General features: G+C 38.1%; 1 protein-coding gene across 10 annotated transcripts in view; it reads right to left on the bottom strand.

Moving 5' to 3' along the window:
- IMMT (inner membrane mitochondrial protein) overlaps positions 1–18,016 on the bottom strand; it is a 41,240-nt gene that overhangs the window by 8,560 nt on the left and 14,664 nt on the right. For 3 of the 10 annotated variants that reach the window (XM_042932924.1, XM_042932914.1, XM_042932917.1), the window contains exons 4-10: positions 14,251–14,362; positions 12,405–12,539; positions 11,720–11,815; positions 8,948–9,084; positions 6,375–6,478; positions 5,002–5,137; positions 4,381–4,510 (exon numbers count right to left, since the gene is read on the bottom strand). In XM_042932924.1, coding sequence (XP_042788858.1) covers positions 4,381–4,510; positions 5,002–5,137; positions 6,375–6,478; positions 8,948–9,084; positions 11,720–11,815; positions 12,405–12,539; positions 14,251–14,362 — 850 coding nt within the window. The remainder of the gene's footprint in view (positions 1–4,380; positions 4,511–5,001; positions 5,138–6,374; positions 6,479–8,947; positions 9,085–11,719; positions 11,816–12,404; positions 12,540–14,250; positions 14,363–18,016) is intronic. The other 7 variants (XM_042932916.1, XM_042932922.1, XM_042932915.1 and 4 more) reach the window with 4 other exon arrangements.

Genomic DNA, 18,016 nt, shown 5'->3' on the forward strand with positions numbered 1-18,016 from the left:
ACCTAAAAGGATATAGAACAATATAAATCAAGGTAAATTCTAACATTTTATAAAATAGGAGTCATTCATATTAAAAGTAGCTTTGGTTTTCAGGGTCATCTCTAGTTTTGCTAGAGCAATCTAAAACTTAGTTTTTACACAGAGACTACAATTCTTATTTATTCTCCTCATTTACACTAGTTCATAGAGTATTTCACTATGTCCCAGGCCAGACTCTGTTCTCAATACCAGGCCTCCCCTAACATTTCAAATACTTACGAAGCTACTGTTTCTTCTTTGGAAGCTTAAAAACAGTGAATTCACATTAAATATGCATTTAGCCTGTGCAAATTAAGCTAAGAACTATGACTGACTGATTTGATGGTAAGGAAGAAAAAGATAACATTCTAAATAATTTGGATGATGCTCCCCACCAGGATCACAGGCCCCACCTTGAGGACACGTGACAGGAAAGGGGAGCTGCAGCCAGTCTCCTGCTTCTCAGCATGAGCTTCTTAACATCATGGGTATGACCCCTGGATTCAAAAAGTTCAAAAACAGGTATTTTTTCATCCAAAATGGCTCTAAAAGGCAACTACTTAGTCTGGTATTAAACCAAAACCAATCTGTCCCAATGCTGTAGGAGGAAAAACTGGCAAGGATGGAAAAAGCTGTCAGTCCCAAGAAGGCACATGAGTATGACAATATATACTAGTCCTCAGCAATAAAGGAAATGTCCCTGGGATATAATCTACAACCTGCACTCAATCTTCCCATCCTGACAACACCCACCCACCCTCCTCCTAAGGGCTCCTCCTCCCTCCCCGCACCGTGGTATCCACTAACTGAATATGATGTGTATCGTTCATTTTGTCATACTTCACGGATGTATGCATCCTAAAACAATGAGTAGTGTTGTTTTGCATGTTCTCAAGCTTCATGTAAGTGGTGTCCTACTCTACATATTCTTCTGAAACTTGTTTTCTTAACGTTTATGTGTGAGAGAGTTTTGGTTTATTCATTTATACTGCCACATGGAAGGCACATTTAGCAGTTTCTGATTTTTCTGCTCTTACAAACAGGGCTCCTATGAAAATTTTTATGAGTCTCCTTATGCACCCGTGTGTCTTCCCGAGCACATACCTAGGAGTTGACCAGCTGGATCAGGGAGAATATACATTCTGAATTTCACTAGATACTGTAAATTATGGTTCAACAAATCAAATGCTATGTGGTGACTTCTAAGTTTCTTCCTATTCTTCATCTTCAGTGCCCCTGGTACACACAACAGGCAACCCCTATCACTCTGCCCTTAAGATAACTGTAGCAGTTTTTAATTAGTTTCCTTGCCCTTAGACGTCCCTTCCTACACCCTCAATCTCATACAAGTTAATTTTCTTCATTACAATCAGATCATTTCTCTTCTCAAAAGCCTAAAAGGGGGTCCTATACTACCAGTACAAATCAGTCAGGCAGAGAACAGGGAGGCTAATGGTAAGAGTGAAATCTTGGCTCTATTCCCAACCTTGGGCAAATTACTTTAACCTGTGTCTTGGCTTTCCCATCTATAAATATGGCATAGCAACACAACTTTACCTCATAGGGGTGTTATAAGTTTTACTTTTTTTTACTTTTTATTTTTAGAGAGAGCACACACAAGATACAGGAGAGGGGCAGAGGAGGAGAGAATCTCAAGCAGGCTTCATGCTCAGCCAGACATGGGGCTTGATCCCACAACACTGGGATCCTGACCTGAGCCAAAATCAATAGTTGGATGCTTAACCAACTGAGCCACCCAGGCACCCCAGGGCTGTTACGAATTTTAAATACATGTGAAGCACTTAGAACACAGTGCTATATATAAAATAATGCTCAATAATGTTAGTTATTTTATGTTTAACACTGTGCTCAGCTACAGAGAAGAAAAAAAATAAATAAAGGAGTATCAACAGGACATTTATAACTTAGTGAAATAACACAAATTAAGAGCAAAATAAGTGACAACATAAACCATTACTAAGGAGCCTGGTGTATAAGTCTTAAATGAATTCAGATTTCAGAGGTGAGGATATTTATTAATAGCTGGGGTAACTGTGAAATAATAAACTATCTCCAGGACTACACAAGAAATCAGTTACACTGGGAAGAAAACTGTGGCTATGGGAATGGGGGGTAAGGGAAATGTCACCAGATGCCATTTGTACTTTTCAAATTTTGTATCATGTGAATGTGTAATCTATTTTTAAGATTAGTAAAAGAACGAGATTGAGATTACGTGCGCACGCACACGGTCGGAAACTGCACTGCAGGGGTCTTTCACTTTTTATAGGATACGTTTTCTTTAATGCCAAGTTTCTCAACTTTGGTACTACTGACATTCCAGACCAAACGACTGTTTGTTTCGAGGGGCTATTCTGTGCATTGCAGGATGATCCGCAGCATCTCTGCCCTCTACCTACTGGATGTCAGTAGCACCTCCCTAATATTACAAACAAAAATGTCTTCCGACACTGCCAAATGTCCTATGGCAGGCAAAAATGCCCCGGGTTGAGAACGACTGCTTTACTATTTTCATGGTTTATAATGGGCATTTTCAAAATCAGCAAAAGAATTTTTATAGTTAGCAACTCTAGAGGTTATCATGGAAAAATCAGTAGCCTTTAACCTAGTGGGAAGTGCACAGACAAGTAGTTTAGATGAGAGAATGCATTCACTACTAACTCTCCACAGGCAGACCCTGTCCCGCCTTCCAACCTGATTTCATCTGCTGCAGCCCACCGAGGCTCCCCAACTAGCCACCAATGTCCCATTTTTTGCCAAGCAGCTCACACCTCATGGACAGAGATATGCAACAAACACCAAAAACAATGAAAAGAATTTCAAAAGGATAATTGGGGTGTCTGGCTGGCTCAGTCCATGGAGTATGTGACTCTTCATCTTCGAACTGTGAGTCTGAACCCCATATTGGGCATGGAGAGTACTTAAAAATAAAATCTTAAAAAAAAGCTAAAATAAGGTGATGTGGTAGGGTGACTTCTGGAGGAAGATGGTCAGGAAAGGTCTCTGGGGTGGTGACAACTATTTCAGCTGTAACCTCAATAAAGCACAGCCCTTGGGAAATTCCGATGAAGGAAATGGTGCAGACGTGGCTTAACCGAGCCTGCTCAAGGACAGACTGCCCACACTGCCCATTTTGCCAGCTGCTACTCAGATTAAACAACCATGTACAAATAAGATTCACTGTCCCCAGAATGAACTGTGTTTCTCCATTTCATCCTCTTACAAATCTTTTTTGATTTTCTTTGACAAGAGTCTGAATCTCCCTCTTAAATGTGTCAACTGCATTCAAAACACTTAACTGTCTGAGTTATTTGTTAACAGCTTTGACTCTGCTTCTTGCCCTTACATCTCCCTGGCTGGGCGTTACGCAGCTGAAACTCCCACAACGGTCTTGATTACCTTAGCTCCACAGACCAGCTGATGCAAACTGGTCACCTTCAGCCCCAAGAGGCCTACATACCAGTTCAGTTCCTACCGGATGTTTAGCTTCTAACAGATGCTAGCATTTAAAGAGTATTTTGATCTGGTTGAGACTGCTAAATTCTGTGATTAGTACTCTTAGAGCACTTCAGGGACACCTGACTATTCTTTGCAGTCACTCTGTATAACTGCTTAACCATCACACTTCCCTGCAGTCTATTTGTAAGTGGACAGTCATAGAGATGATTTCCTTTCACCATGTGAACTTTCAACCATAACGTTGTCACACAAGCAGTCATACGGAGTGCCATGAGTTATTCATTACTAATATCTGTAAAGTACCAAAGGCTTTGAATAATTTTACATATATATAATATTCTAACAGATTTAAGGTTATAATGCCACTCTCACTTACTTGGATCCTAAACTTTTTTTCCTTTTTCCTGAGTAACAGAATCATGGGTTATAGAATTACACGCTGGCTGGAACTTGTGTCTACCATGACTAAAACCATGGGAATACTGTCACAAGTGTGTCACCTACCACGGCTCTGAATGAAATAAAATGTGGCAAACACCATACTGTACACCGCACAAGATAGGCATACCACAGGGGTTTGGATTAGACGAATGGGGCTGAAGCAAGTTTAGTCAAACAGCTATTAAAAAACAAAAACAGTGAGGCACATGAATGGCTCAGTCGGTTGAACATCCAACACTTGGTTTTGGCTCGAGTCATGATCTCACGGTTTATGAGTTTGAGCCCTGCATTGGGCTCCGTGCAACAGTGTGGGGCCTGCTTGAGATTCCCTCTCTCTCTACCCCTCCCCTGCTCACTCTCAAAATGAATAAACTTTTAAAAAAACTATAAAAAAATAAAACAAACACAGAAAAGTATCAACAACAGTTCAGTTGTACTTACTCATCCCTTTCCACCCTGGCAAGACTTCTGGAGTAATACTGTCCAGTTCTCGTTTAAAGTCATCCCGGGCTTGGACCACGAGCTCATGATACTGAGACACAACCTTAGCCTCAGACTGAGCTGCTTGGACCTAAATAAATACAAGATGTATGTGGTTAAAGTGAAGACAAAATACCATAAGCATCCAAAGAAAGATAAAGTATATTTACATTATTTACACAATGGCCGGGAATATGTAAATAACAGAGAGAACACTAAAGCTCAAAGGAACATAAGCCTTGTAATTCTATTCAAATACTATGGACAGGCGCCTTTCCAACTTACTATCCCCCTGTCCCTCCTTCTCTGGGTCACAGGAAACTACCCATATAGACTACATAAATGAAGGCAGAAGATCTGAAAATTTTCATTTAATAATCATGACCAAAAATGCTGCCTATTATAAAAAATATCACTATAATGGACATTCCAAGTAAGTTTTTAAAACCAGTAACAATATTCTTCACAGGGGAAAAGGGAGAGAGATAGGAATCTTATTATTTTCCTGAATTCTTCAAATCCTTTGACTAAAGGATTATATTTAAAAATGTTGAAATGCTGTGAAAGACCGAAGAAACCCACCTTTTGGACCACATTATCCAGATCAACTATCATGTTGTGAAGTTTCCCCTCTGCAGCAGTGATATGAGATTTGGCCCCAGCAACCTCTTCTTTCTTTGCATTTTCAATTGCACCTTTCATCTTCTCTAGCTCTTCTCTGGAAATCAATAAAGCATAACAAAGATCTAGTATTATTTCTTACCAACTTTATCAAAGACTGTGATGTCAATATAACATAACTGTTAAAAAGTCTATGAAAAAAATACAATTTGAAAGAAATTACCGAATGCGTTTTCATAACAAATATACGCAAAGAAGCTTTCCTTACAAAACAACTGAAAACAGCTTGGTCAGAAGCCAGATTTACTAAGGTGAACCAGAGAAGCAGCGTGGTATAGAGGGAAACACACAGGCTTCAGAACCAGACAAACCTGGATTCCACTCCAGATCAGCCTCTCCTCTGTTGCTCACCTTTCTGAGGGAATTAAAACTAACTGATGAGAAGAACCTGGCACAGGTGCACTCAATAAACAGCAGCTTTTCCAGGGATTAGGCTGATTCCCCTGCCAGTGAGAGCTTAAGGAAGACAGCAGCAAGGGAGGAGGCCAAAGAGCTCACTGAGCAAAAGCTGGGTCTCAGGGAGCTATCATGATTCAAAATGTTCCACAAACTGGATGAACTGTGGCCTACCCACCACAAAACACAGAACTCAAGAGCCCCGACTCATGGTCGAGTGATATGAGCATAATGTCTTAAGTCTCCTAAAAGATATTCTGGCTTTACTAGAAGGCTTCTCTTTCTCCATCGATAATATTTTGTTAAAAATGACAGCATCATTTTGAATGACCACGATCCCAAAATGTTGTTAAGAACTTTTTGTCAAATGTAAGTTTCCATAATGAGAGGTGGATCGTATACTTGGAATGCTTGACCTAGTTTTAGCCAACTTCCAGGAATCAAGCCCAAGGTGGCATAAAACTAGACCTATTATAGACCTACTGCTTCCTACTTTAGTTAAGGCAAAGAGATTGTAACATACTGTCAAGATTCTGATAAAACCGTCCAAACCACCCCTGAAAAATCTTGAAATTATGGTAGGCTCTCAGGAAATCTGTAGAGCTACATCACCCAAGCAATAATCTAAAGAAAAACTGCTTTTTATACAAGATCCTTTATATAGGTCATGGCTAAATTTACTTTGGCCTAATTATATTTTATTCCCTCTTTCCTTTTTCAGGCTCTGTGTTCCTGATAACCAATACAGATCAAGGACAGGTGAAGGGAGGGAAGGGTCTCTCTGCCTTCTCTTTCTATACAGACAGTACAAAGAAAACCCAGCCCAAAGAAAGCCACCAGGAGGCCCTAATTACTTGTTAAAGTCCATGAGTAATTACTTGGCTTTGAGAAGGGCATCAGCAGCCTCGTTGACTGCCTTTCTGCGCTCTTTCAATGCACCCTCCACCGTGCGCCACTGAGCCGCCTTCTTCTCACCTGCAACCTAAACAAAACGTATAAAATGTGAATAACTGCTTTTACTGACCTAGGATAGGCCAATGTGGCTAAATTTAGAAACAAGGATATTAAATTCAATGGTAAAAACCTATATATAATATTTCATCAGAGCAGGATCTCTTAATCTAAAGTTCATGGTTAGGATCAAAGAAGTCCAAGACCCTCATCAACAGCAACCACCAAAACTGTAAGACTGTGTTCTCGTGCATATAAGCATTTTCTAAGCAGAGATGATATTTTTATTAGATTCTCCAAAGGAGAAATGAAGCAGAAAAGGTTAATAAGAACAGTAACTTCATAAATTATTTGCTGATTAAATTATTCTGCAACGAAGCACCAATACTTAAAATTTCCTTCACTGCAGGTCTACCAAAATCACAGTTTAAGTAGAAAGTTGACACACTTGTAGAGTCCCTTATTCCTCCAAAACATTATCCTAAATACCCTCTGTAATTTGTAAAGTGAAAATTATTGTCAAACCCACTCCCCCTTAGGCTGAATTTCATAAAATGTTAATTACATATATATAATGTAATTATGTATATAATGTAATTACATATGTATATGTAATTAACATTTTATGAAATTAAATAGATATAAGTGTATATATATACACACACATACACACACACACACACAAAAATCTTAAAAACCCGTCTAGAGGTCCAAGCATAAGCTGCTCTGTAGAATAGATACCAGACTCCCCCACCATCAAGCCAAGTCCAACGGTTTCCAAACACTGCTTTAAGAAAGCAATTCAGTAAGAGTCCTTGTGCACTTGCAGGTTTTTTATTGGACGAAACAGAAGTTGGAATCTATTAACATTTCAAAACTTGCGTTCATACATGTTTCTGATTATTTTGTTAACACCAGCTAATACTCCCTAATCTAGTTAACCACTAATATAAAATGCCCTTTAGTTGTAAAATCTTGATTTCAATAGATTTCATATTATCTAATTCACATGCACTATATATTATGTGTTCACTGGGAGGAGGAAATACTCTCTTATGTAGCCTTCCACCAAAGTAAATACCATGGGCATTTAAAACTTCCAATAAGTGTCCTTCTGAAAGATACCAGTACACTTGGGCTCAAACCCAACTTCCTGATTATCATACAACATCCAGCCTTCCCACACCTGTATAACCAAAATATTAGGCATTCTCTGTGTGGTTTCCACTTTCCTGATTGAATTCGGACTGAAATTTACATTTTTTTTCTTGGACTTTGAATAAACCAGAATTTTCTTTTAAGTTTTAAAGGTTGTAATTTCTGGCTGTTTACATCAGAGCTCTAATTTAACTTTTTGTTATGTATGTACATAGGAATAAAATAACACGAAGTCTGTTTAAATTTTTTAAGCACACAGTTCTAGTGGCAAAGAAACTTCACTGATCGTACATGATCCTGATCCCTGAGATTCATAGCTTACATATTTATTTTTACTCTTTAAATAACCTGGTGTCAGGATATGTTTTTTATATACCGAATAACTGAATATAATTATAAAAGAAATTTATTAAGTCCCAGTATTATATTTTTAAATTAATGTAATTATTCTCTGAAGTGTTCAGTGTAAATTAAATAATCAGCATAAGCATTTAAAATAGCTGATATAGGGGCGCCTCGGTGGCACAGTCGGTTAAATGTCCGACTCTTGATCTCGGCTCAGGTCATGATCTCACAGTTCGTGGGTTCAGGCCCCGCATCGGGCTCTGTGCTGATGGTGCGGAGTCTGCTTTAGATTCTGTCTCTCCCTCAGCCCCTCCCCTGCTTGTGCTCTGTCTCTCAAAATAAATAAACTTAAAAAAAAATTTTTTTTTAATAAAAAAAATTAAAGAAAATAAAAAGATAAAATAGCTGGTATTTTGGGGTACATGGGATCTCTGTACTATTTCTTACAACTATGCATCCATCTAAAAGTATCTCAAAATAAAAAGTTTATTTTAAAAAGTGGTTGGCAACTTTAAAGCAAAAAAACACAACAAATTCAAGCACTGTTAATGTATGAAAGCAAAAAATCTGACCTAATTCTTGTACCATATCACTGTCGTGATGTAAAGCTTTATATAAAATTCATTAAAAACAACACTTAAAGGTTTTTTCCTGCCTTGTTTATTTAAATTTTTTTTTTTAACATTTATTTATTTTTGAGACAGAGAGAGACAGAGCATGAATGGGGGAGGGGCAGAGAGAGGGAGACACAGAATCAGAAGCAGGCTCCAGGCTCTGAGCCATCAGCCCAAAGCCTGACGCGGGGCTCGAACTCACAGACCGCAAGATCGTGACCTGAGCTGAAGTCGGATGCTCAACCGACTGAGCCACCCAGGCGCCCCCTGCCTTGTTTATTTAAAAATAACAATTACCCTAGACAGTCTTCACTTAGTGAGAGAAAGCCCATGGTAGAAAAATCAGTCTTAAATACCACAAGTCTACTCATTCTCTGGCTCACCTCAGAATTGTCCATGGCTGCCTTCAATATGCTGGCGTGTGCGCTGACGGCCTGCACCGCGGCATTCTGGGCTATGATGGCCTGTTGAGTGATGCGAGCAGTTTGGCTCAGAGCATCTTCTAAGCTCTTAGCTACCGCTGAAATACAAAAACCGTTAGAAAACAAATCCCTCCTTCCTAAATAACTTTAAACTTCCCTGCCAATCCTACTGAGCCTTCCATTGCTTTCCCCAAAAATGTAAAAAACAAAAATAACATACAGACTGAGAGAATCAGTTTCATTTGAAAGTATGGTAAAATATTAGTAATTACCAAATCTGGTGGAAACACCTATGGGGGTTCATTATACTATTTTTACTTTTATGTAGAACTGAATTTTTTCAAAATAAAAAGTGGGGATTTTTTAAGAAAAAAAAAATGCTTAAAGGCAGCTAGCATATACTTCAAAAAGGAGGAACAAAGTTTAGGACACTATAGCCCCTTTTAGCTATCAGAGGCTATAAATTTAGTATAACCACCAGCATTTTTAAGTTTAAATAATGATCTTATAAAAAAAAATAAAGTAAATAATGATCTTATAGAACCACAGGGAAAAAGACGTACCCACTTCATCTACTCAGGAGGAAAGGATACTCCTAGCAAGTTATGTATATATACACACACGTACACACATACACATGACAGACACACAAGAAAAAGAAAAAGACAAGAAAACATGCAAATAAAAAAGAAAAGTTGGTTTGGGAATGGAAAGTGTTTTGCTACAAAAGAACTCAGGAAACAGCCAGACACTGGTGTTCAAGAGGCTACGACCTATTAAGATCATATTTCTATTTGCTGCTTCAGGAATCAAAAAGAAACCTAATTTAAAAAAATAAATAAATAAAGCAAGGGATATTAGATACAATGCTAAAATGGCAAAATGATTCATTTGAAGAAAGAAAGCCAGTGAGAACAGTAATTTAAATCAGATAACAGATGATTTTTAAAAAAGGCAAAAATATTTGGCAGTTGAGACAAAAACAGAAGGTGATTCTAGGCAAAAGCAGCGTAAACTAGAACAAACGGAACCTAGGAACCACTTGTGGTACCTCTGCAACAAAGACAGAAGGAGCAAGGTGCTGACAAGAAAATACAAAGCTACGGATGTGAAGTTGAGGTTCTGAAGACACGGGATATGAAGAGAGGGATATAAAGAGGAAAAGAGGCAGGGAGAGAACATGCATGAATTAATGGGGTCACATCGAAGCAGTGTGACAAATAACAGTATACTACTTCACAGCGGCCCACAGGCTCGAAGACTTCTTTAAGAGTCTATTCACTGTATTTGATTCCTTGTTATTGTTGTTGTTATTTTGTGGGGGTTTTTTTGCTATTGAGTTGTAGGAGTTCCATATATATTTTGTGTATCAACTTTTTTCCTATTCCATAGGTTGCCTTTTCATTTTGTTAGTTGTTTCTTCTGCCATACAAAAGCTTTTTTATTTTTAGTTCGATGTAGTTCCACTTGATTTTGTGTGCTTGGATTCTTGATAAAAATTACAAACGCATACATTCTTAAAGGAAAGCTTGGGAGAAAACTAAGAGGTGATAGACAGAATCCTTAAAATTTCCACTTTGCCCAAAATGAAATATAAGAACTGAACAACAACAAAGAGCACAATGAAACAGACATCGCCATCTTGGATTTACAACTTACTCCAAGGTGTCCATTTAATAAAAGGGGAAAAGTGAAAAGTATAAAATATGAATAAAAGAAAAAAATAATCTTGACTTGAATTCAGGAAAAATTCTCCCAGGAAGTGGGAGTACAGAAATATTTCACTTATTTACAAGTCTTTATTCAACATTCTCAATTATTTGTAACCATGGCCAAGAACTCAGAAGAACACAAAAACACGACCAAAATCCAAGCAGCCAAACTGAAGCCCTACATCTATGCTCCTTCTGTCCCTTCCACTCTTGACACAATTCTAACAAACCTGCCTCCTCAGCATAGGTCAGAACCAATGCATTAGAAGGGAAACAGGAACCACTCAGGACAGACAAGCAGAAATACGTGATGGAGAGAGACAAATAAAAACTATAAACAGCTGCCATAAGACTTTAAAACAAACCTCTCTCAATCCGGCAACAACTACATATCCCCTACCTACAGAGATCACTGTATTACAGCACAGTGCAATAAATTATGTTACCTATGCCTTCTTTAAGAGAGGAAAATATGTTTTTAGGTATCTAACATCTTTTTCTAGAACCATCAAAAAGTTTACCATAAAGTCGAAACTTAAAAAGGAATATGCTTCAGTTAGCTGGAAACCAGCCATATATACAATATTCCATCCTCCACCAATGTCAGATAAGGGGGCTACTACAGAGAGAGTCCAGAGATTGGTAATAAAGCAGAGCAGGAGCCATTCTGACCTGCACAAATACTGGAGTTAAACAACTGAAAGACTCTTCAGCAAGTTGCTAAAACATAAACAATTTCTATTCCCCAGAACACAGACTCTTTAGCACTAACCCTAATAAACACAAATGGAGAAAGTTATTATTTGGAATTTTCTCCAGATGTACACTAAGAATGCCTTTGCCACCTGGGTAAAGAAGTTTAAATGGAAAGAATACAAATGATGAAATAAAGGTGGTGCACGGAGAAATGCCACTAAAGAACCCAAACTAGCTGACAGAGGAAATGTGTGCCAATGACTGGAGAAGACAGCAACTGATGGAGATGACCCAAAGTACTTAAGAAGCCATCTGGTTTACATACACTCAATCTTAACTTGTTCTTGCTTTTCCTGTTGTGCAAGGCGAGCTGCAACTTCTTCGGGTGGTCGCTCCCGTACAGAAGTTGAGGATGCTTCCTCTTGCAGCAAAAGTAAATAAGAGGAAATCAAATTTCAGCACAGAATTTCTTTTTTTTTTTTTTTTTTTAAACGTTTATTTATTATTGAGAGACAGAGAGACAAAGAGCGTGAGCAGGGGAGGTATAGAGAGAGGGGGAGACACAGAATCTGAAGCAGGCTCCAGGCTCTGAGCTGTCAGCACAGACCCCGACGCGGGGCTCGAACTCACAAACTGCGAGATCATGACCTGAGCCGAAGTTGGTCGCTTAACCAACTGAGCCACCCAGGCACCCCCAGCACAGAATTTCAATAGCTCACAGGGGCATAAAAACACCACTGTACCTGCCAGCTCTATCAACTGAGGGCATTTTTGTCATCAGGATTCTAAAACCACATCATCAATGATTCCAACATGAAGAAACAGGGCGTCAGCTCTAAACCTTTTGCTTTAAAAGATTTACACAGACTCCGAAATTTAAAAAATTCTCTAAGCAAGACTGTAAATAAAACCAGTATATATGGGTACATACATACTGTCTAGAGGTTGCCTAGGCATTAAATAGTTCTGATGAGCAAATCGTTATAAAACCACAAATATAAATAAACTACCTGAAGCTGTAGGCTTGGATTTTCCTTCAGTTCCAGGGTGATCAGTTTTTACAGATTCCTCGTGTTGAACTGCAGGGGCTGGGACTGACGGTGTATCACCTGCTGCAGAAATAATTTGAGCTGCCGCTGTAGGTCCTACAAATATACGTTACTCATGGTATTTATAGTTTCCTGGGTTAACAAAGAAGCATATAGGAATCTACTACTACTAGCACCAGGCAAGGCTTCCGGTAACAGTATTAAATGGCATTAAATCTTAAAATATAAGACACGCGCATTAAGATTTACATAACACGGAAAAGTAGTAACAAAGCAGATGACCAAAAAATATTTTTTAAGAGTGGTAGAGAAGAGAGAAGAGGTGTGAGCAAGAACAGGATGACAGTTCTAAACACAAAAAGAAGAAAGGAAGGCTGAAGAAATTCAAGAGCTTATAAACAAGCGTGGGAAGAGAAAATGAGTAATTCTAGGGGTGAAAGGCAGGGGGAAAAAAGAGCAACAGAATAGAGAGAAAAAAAAATTAAACCGAAAGCCTCATTTAAGAGATAAAGCTGGATTATCACAAAGCCTATTAACTGGTCTCTCTGCTCTGCTCTTGATCCCTTTATCTATTCTCCACCAAAGCCACTGATCTTATTAAAAGTCAGGTATCAATCAATACCCTGGCTCAGAACCCCCCTAACACCCTCCCATCACACTCAGAATATGAAGCAAAATTCTTATAACGGCCTCCAAAGAGTACCACAATAGGCTTTCTGCTTCCTCTCGACCTCATTTGCTACTGTTCTCTTCTCCACTCCAGCTTCATATGCTCCTTACTAGGTAAATATACCAAGCCTTTGCGCTAGCTAATCCCTCTGTGTGGGATGCTTTTCTCCCACCAGCCTTTTATACATGTCTTATTCCCTTATCTCTTTCTAGTCTTTGCCCACTCCATTTTAAATTGCAATATTCCCCCCAACACATCACTTCTGACATCCTATACGCTTCACATGTTATTTATGTGATTTTCTTCTCCTCATCCCACTAAGGAATATTTGCAGAGTTTGTGTTTGTTTTTATTGTTTTGTTCATTGCTACAGCCCCAGCGCCTAAAAGCATATTTGGCATATAGTAGACAATTAGTGAATATGTGAATAAAACAAAGAGGTTTAATCAAGGACAAAAGTGACTAAGGAGGAACACAGAAGTTCAAATGTATACTGAGCAGGTTAGTTAGGTAAGTGCCATAAATTATTGGTAACTCATGAAAGAAAAAAAAATCCCCAGACCACAGCTAGACCAAGACACTTTCATCACTGAGAGGAGAAAGAAACGGTAAAGAGGTAAGAAAAGAGAATAAATCTTAAAATTCAAAGAGGAGAAAAGACTAGGAGTCAGAGGGGAAAAACATAAAAGGAAAAATGTTGGGGCACCTGGGTGGTGCAGGTGGTTAAGCACCTGACTCTTGATTTTGGCTCAAGTCATGATCTCACAGTCGTGAGATTGAGCCCTTCATTGGGCTCCATGCTGAACATGGAACCTGCATAGGATTCTCTCTTTCTCTCTCTCTCTCTCAAAATAAATATTAAGAAGAAAGAAAGAGAAAGTGTTGCAGGCAAGACAATTCTTGCTGTTATCCTCACTCAGTAGCTATTCAGAATGAGGTCCAATTCCACATCCCACTCAACTCCTATAAAATGAGTGCCAAAATGACAGGTGTGAATGAACACTCCTTTCCCAGGGTAAGAACTAGGGACCCGAAGAGTTAACGTGGGGTGGGGGCCCCCTCTTGACTCTGAGTACAAATACATTAAAACAGTTCATTTACCTATAATTTAAAAAAAAGGATTCTAAATGTAAGTACCTGTTGTTGAAGCTGGAATGTCTCCCTTCTGTTTTTGTACTTGAGAGGCAGGCTGTTTAGACTCTTTCATTACCTCTGATACACTAGAGATTTTTAGTGGACCAGACTCACTCTTGGAAATAAAACACAGGTAACATTTCAGATACAATATTATTTTTTTTTTTAAGGCAGCATACTGTAACTTGTATTATTACAAAAGTCTTTCAGGCTTTTCATACAAAGTTAACACTTTACAATATAATGTATTTTATTAACCACAGTAAGGGAAGAGAAGTCATCATCCTAGAAGAATGCAGTCCCAAAACTTCATTCCAAATGACTGGCCCACATTTTAGTAGTAACAAAGGCTTTTCTTAGGGCAACCAATAAAGTACATGATGTAGAACCTTCCCTTTAAACACCATTTCTTTTCCACATACAACGCTGAGAAGACCATTTCCATCTGCTTTCTAAATCAAATTTTGTTGCGTTGTGTATACATTCAGTTAGAAACAAGTAATTTTCAGAGGGTCTGAGTAAAACTGAAAGTTTGTTTCTTTAATCTCCCAGATTCATGCAATTGCACACTAAAATACACAACCCAATTTTAATATCCACTTTTTCTCAGTTACCATCTGCCTCAAATTTAAGGCCTTATTCATTAACAAGACTGCCAGATGATATACTGGCAAAAGTTACTGAGTACCAAAATATTTTGCCAGAACTTGACAAGGGGACTCATATCTCTAACAGGACTACCCAAATATAATAAAAATAGTTCTGATCTCTGTCACTACCGGAAATTGGAAATATATGCATTTTCTTTTATTAATTTTTTATCATTTAAATCATGAAATACATGATCACTATAACAAGCAAACTAATACCGAGACATGCCTTTACTGCTCCCTTCCCTTCCAGCACTCTCAGGTAGCCATTGCCAATAGCCTGAAATCTATCTTTCCACCCCTGAGCATAAGCTCAGGTATGTATACACATATACAATTTGTCATTTTTTAAACAAACTAAAGTAGGGTTATATTATACAAATTACCACGTAACTCAGTTCTTGTTTTTGTTCTCATTTAATAATGTACCGTGGACAGTCTCTTCCAGGTCAAGAAATTATTTTTAGTTGCATAATATTCTAATTTAATTGCATATCTTAATGTAGTTGTAAACCCCACAATTTGGTCAACCATTCTATTTTGGAACATTCAAGTTGTTTTCTGCTTTTTTTGTTGTTGTGAAACATCCATGTCCATGTAACTGAAGAGTACTATAGTGTGGTCTCTGCGGGACAGTTTGCCAAAAAAGAGGAAGTGCTGGGTCAAAAAGGTTGTATATTTTTAGAAGATATTAACAGATCACTTTCACAGAAGGATCTAGCAATTCACACTTTCACAATAAACGTGTATGTACATGTATCTGTGTATAAATAAGATCTATTTCCACGTTAAGTTGTTCCATTCCTCTTATTTCCAATCCTGTGTCAAAACCTTACTGTTGTATTAAAGTAGGATTATAACAAAGTCCAATTACCTGGAAAAGCAAGTGTCCTCTGACCCCTCCCCACCCCAACACTGTTCTGAAATGTTCTTAGCTAGTTTTGTACATTACTTAATCCTTTCATGTGAACGTTAAAATCATCTTATCTGATTCTTCACCATGTAGAAAAATTCATTAGAATTCTTATTAGATGTATGTGTATATGGTATGTATATACAGCTATACAAACATCATTTCTCTCAAAATTAAATCATTTCTCTCTCTCTTAAATTTCTAATCAAATTTAAGGGAAACTTGAGAAAAATGCATATATTAGAGAAAAATGACATTTTTTTATGGTATTAAGTCCCATCCAGGAAAGTAACATTTGTCTCCATTTAGGCAGATCTTATTCCATGTCCATCAAAAAGATTTGAAGTTTATCTTCTCTCAATATTTATGATCTATACATAAATAATCACTTCGGCACAAAAAGGATTATCATGAAATAAAATGTAAAATGCAGTTTCTAAAAGCAACAAGTTGGTAATAATATGTGAGTAGAGAATGAATAAATAGTAAAAATTAAAAAATAAAAACACTACCTGCTACTGTACTTCAGAGGTGAGAAAATACACTTTGGTGTATGCAGTGAAGGATGCAGGTCTTAAAGAGAATATTAGTAGGCAAAAGAAAGGAAGTCACTATGGGTACAAGACCACTAACAGAAAAACTGTGCAAATGGAAAGCAGCTTTGTTCTCTGCTTTAACACAGGCCCTTGAAACACTGCCTGGTACATAATAATCACTTGATGGACATTTGCTGAATAAATGAATGGAAAGCACAAGGCATATTTATAACGTAAACTGGCACAAAGCCAAGGATTTATGTGCAGGATGATTTGGAGATAAGGCTGGAAAGGTAAGTAAGAGCCAGACTGCTAAGTGTGTTAAATAGCAACCTGAACACCATCAAAAACCATAAACTACAGAAAATAAAGGAACAAATAGGCAGCTCCTAGGCTCACTTTTAACCACTCCTGGTTCTACTCTCCTTAGTCAGAACATGAAACAATCTCTACATTCTACAGTCTGTGTCTTTCAAACGATAAGAAATGTATAAAACTTGCTGATTAAGTGATATCATGAAAATATCATGAAAATGTAATAGCACTTATTTTAGAAGATTCTCTGATACTGGTCAAGAGGATGGCCTAGGCTATGATGGGGGTGGGGAGAGATCTCAGGGGTGGAGACTGGAAAGAAAGGGTTGGGGCCACAAAGAAACAGGTCTAGCTTGGAGATGATAAAGGTCAGAAATGGGATAAGGACAGTAGTAATGCAAGAAAAAAATTAATATCAGAGATTAAACAAGATAGGATAGCTAACAAAATATAGGCAACTATGAAGATGAATCCAAGAATCCTAACCTAACTATGTGACAGCATGGCACTATCTTTAACACAAAAAAAGCAAATCAGGAAGAGTGTAACTCTTGAGGTAGTACAGTATGGACCTGCCAAGTAATCCAAGTGGAAATGTTCAGCAAGATAGTTAGAGTGGAATAAGGGGAGGCCATGACGAGACGGACAGACAAATCATCTACAAAAAATGACACTTGAAGTCATGTCAAGCAAGAAAAGAACACTACTCTGAACTGTTCAGCCTGTCTCCATGCTCCTAGAATTATGCCCAACCATTTCTCCTGGGTCATGTAAGCTCAAATAGACCCAACATTTTAGAATGAATCCACAGAATTCTGTTCCTTGACTACTAAAGCTGCAAAACTGTCTCTCTTGGCCAGCAAACACAGCAGTTTTAAAGTTCATATGGAAGAATAAATGATGTGGAAGACTGTTTTGAAAAAGCATGATAGGGCTGGGGGAGGGTGTGAGAGGACATTTGCTTTTCCAAATATTAACCTTGTTACAGGAATGGTCTGTAGACTACACTAGAGAAAAGAAATCCACCCAATTTCTAAGGAAGGAGTCAGCTATGTCCAGCCTCACAGCATAAACACCCAAGGCTAAATCAGCAAAAATTCACAATCTCCTTTGTAAATTTTTATTCAAAGCAGTTGTTTGAATGAAGAATATTTAAGATGTTTAAAAAAATTTTAGGCCTGATTTGGGGCGGGCGGGGGGAGTGATACTCTGAATATGCACCAAGTCCCAGAAATACCAGAAGATATTCCTATCAACCAATCAGTAAGTAGCTCAAAATTCTGTGACTCTTGTTTTGTGGTCTAAAAAGGCCAGTACTAACTAGAACCACTTGGGTTCTGTGTCATGACCATTCT

The sequence above is a fragment of the Panthera leo genome, chromosome A3 (genome assembly GCF_018350215.1).
Source record: "Panthera leo isolate Ple1 chromosome A3, P.leo_Ple1_pat1.1, whole genome shotgun sequence".
Lineage (NCBI taxonomy): Eukaryota > Metazoa > Chordata > Mammalia > Carnivora > Felidae > Panthera > Panthera leo.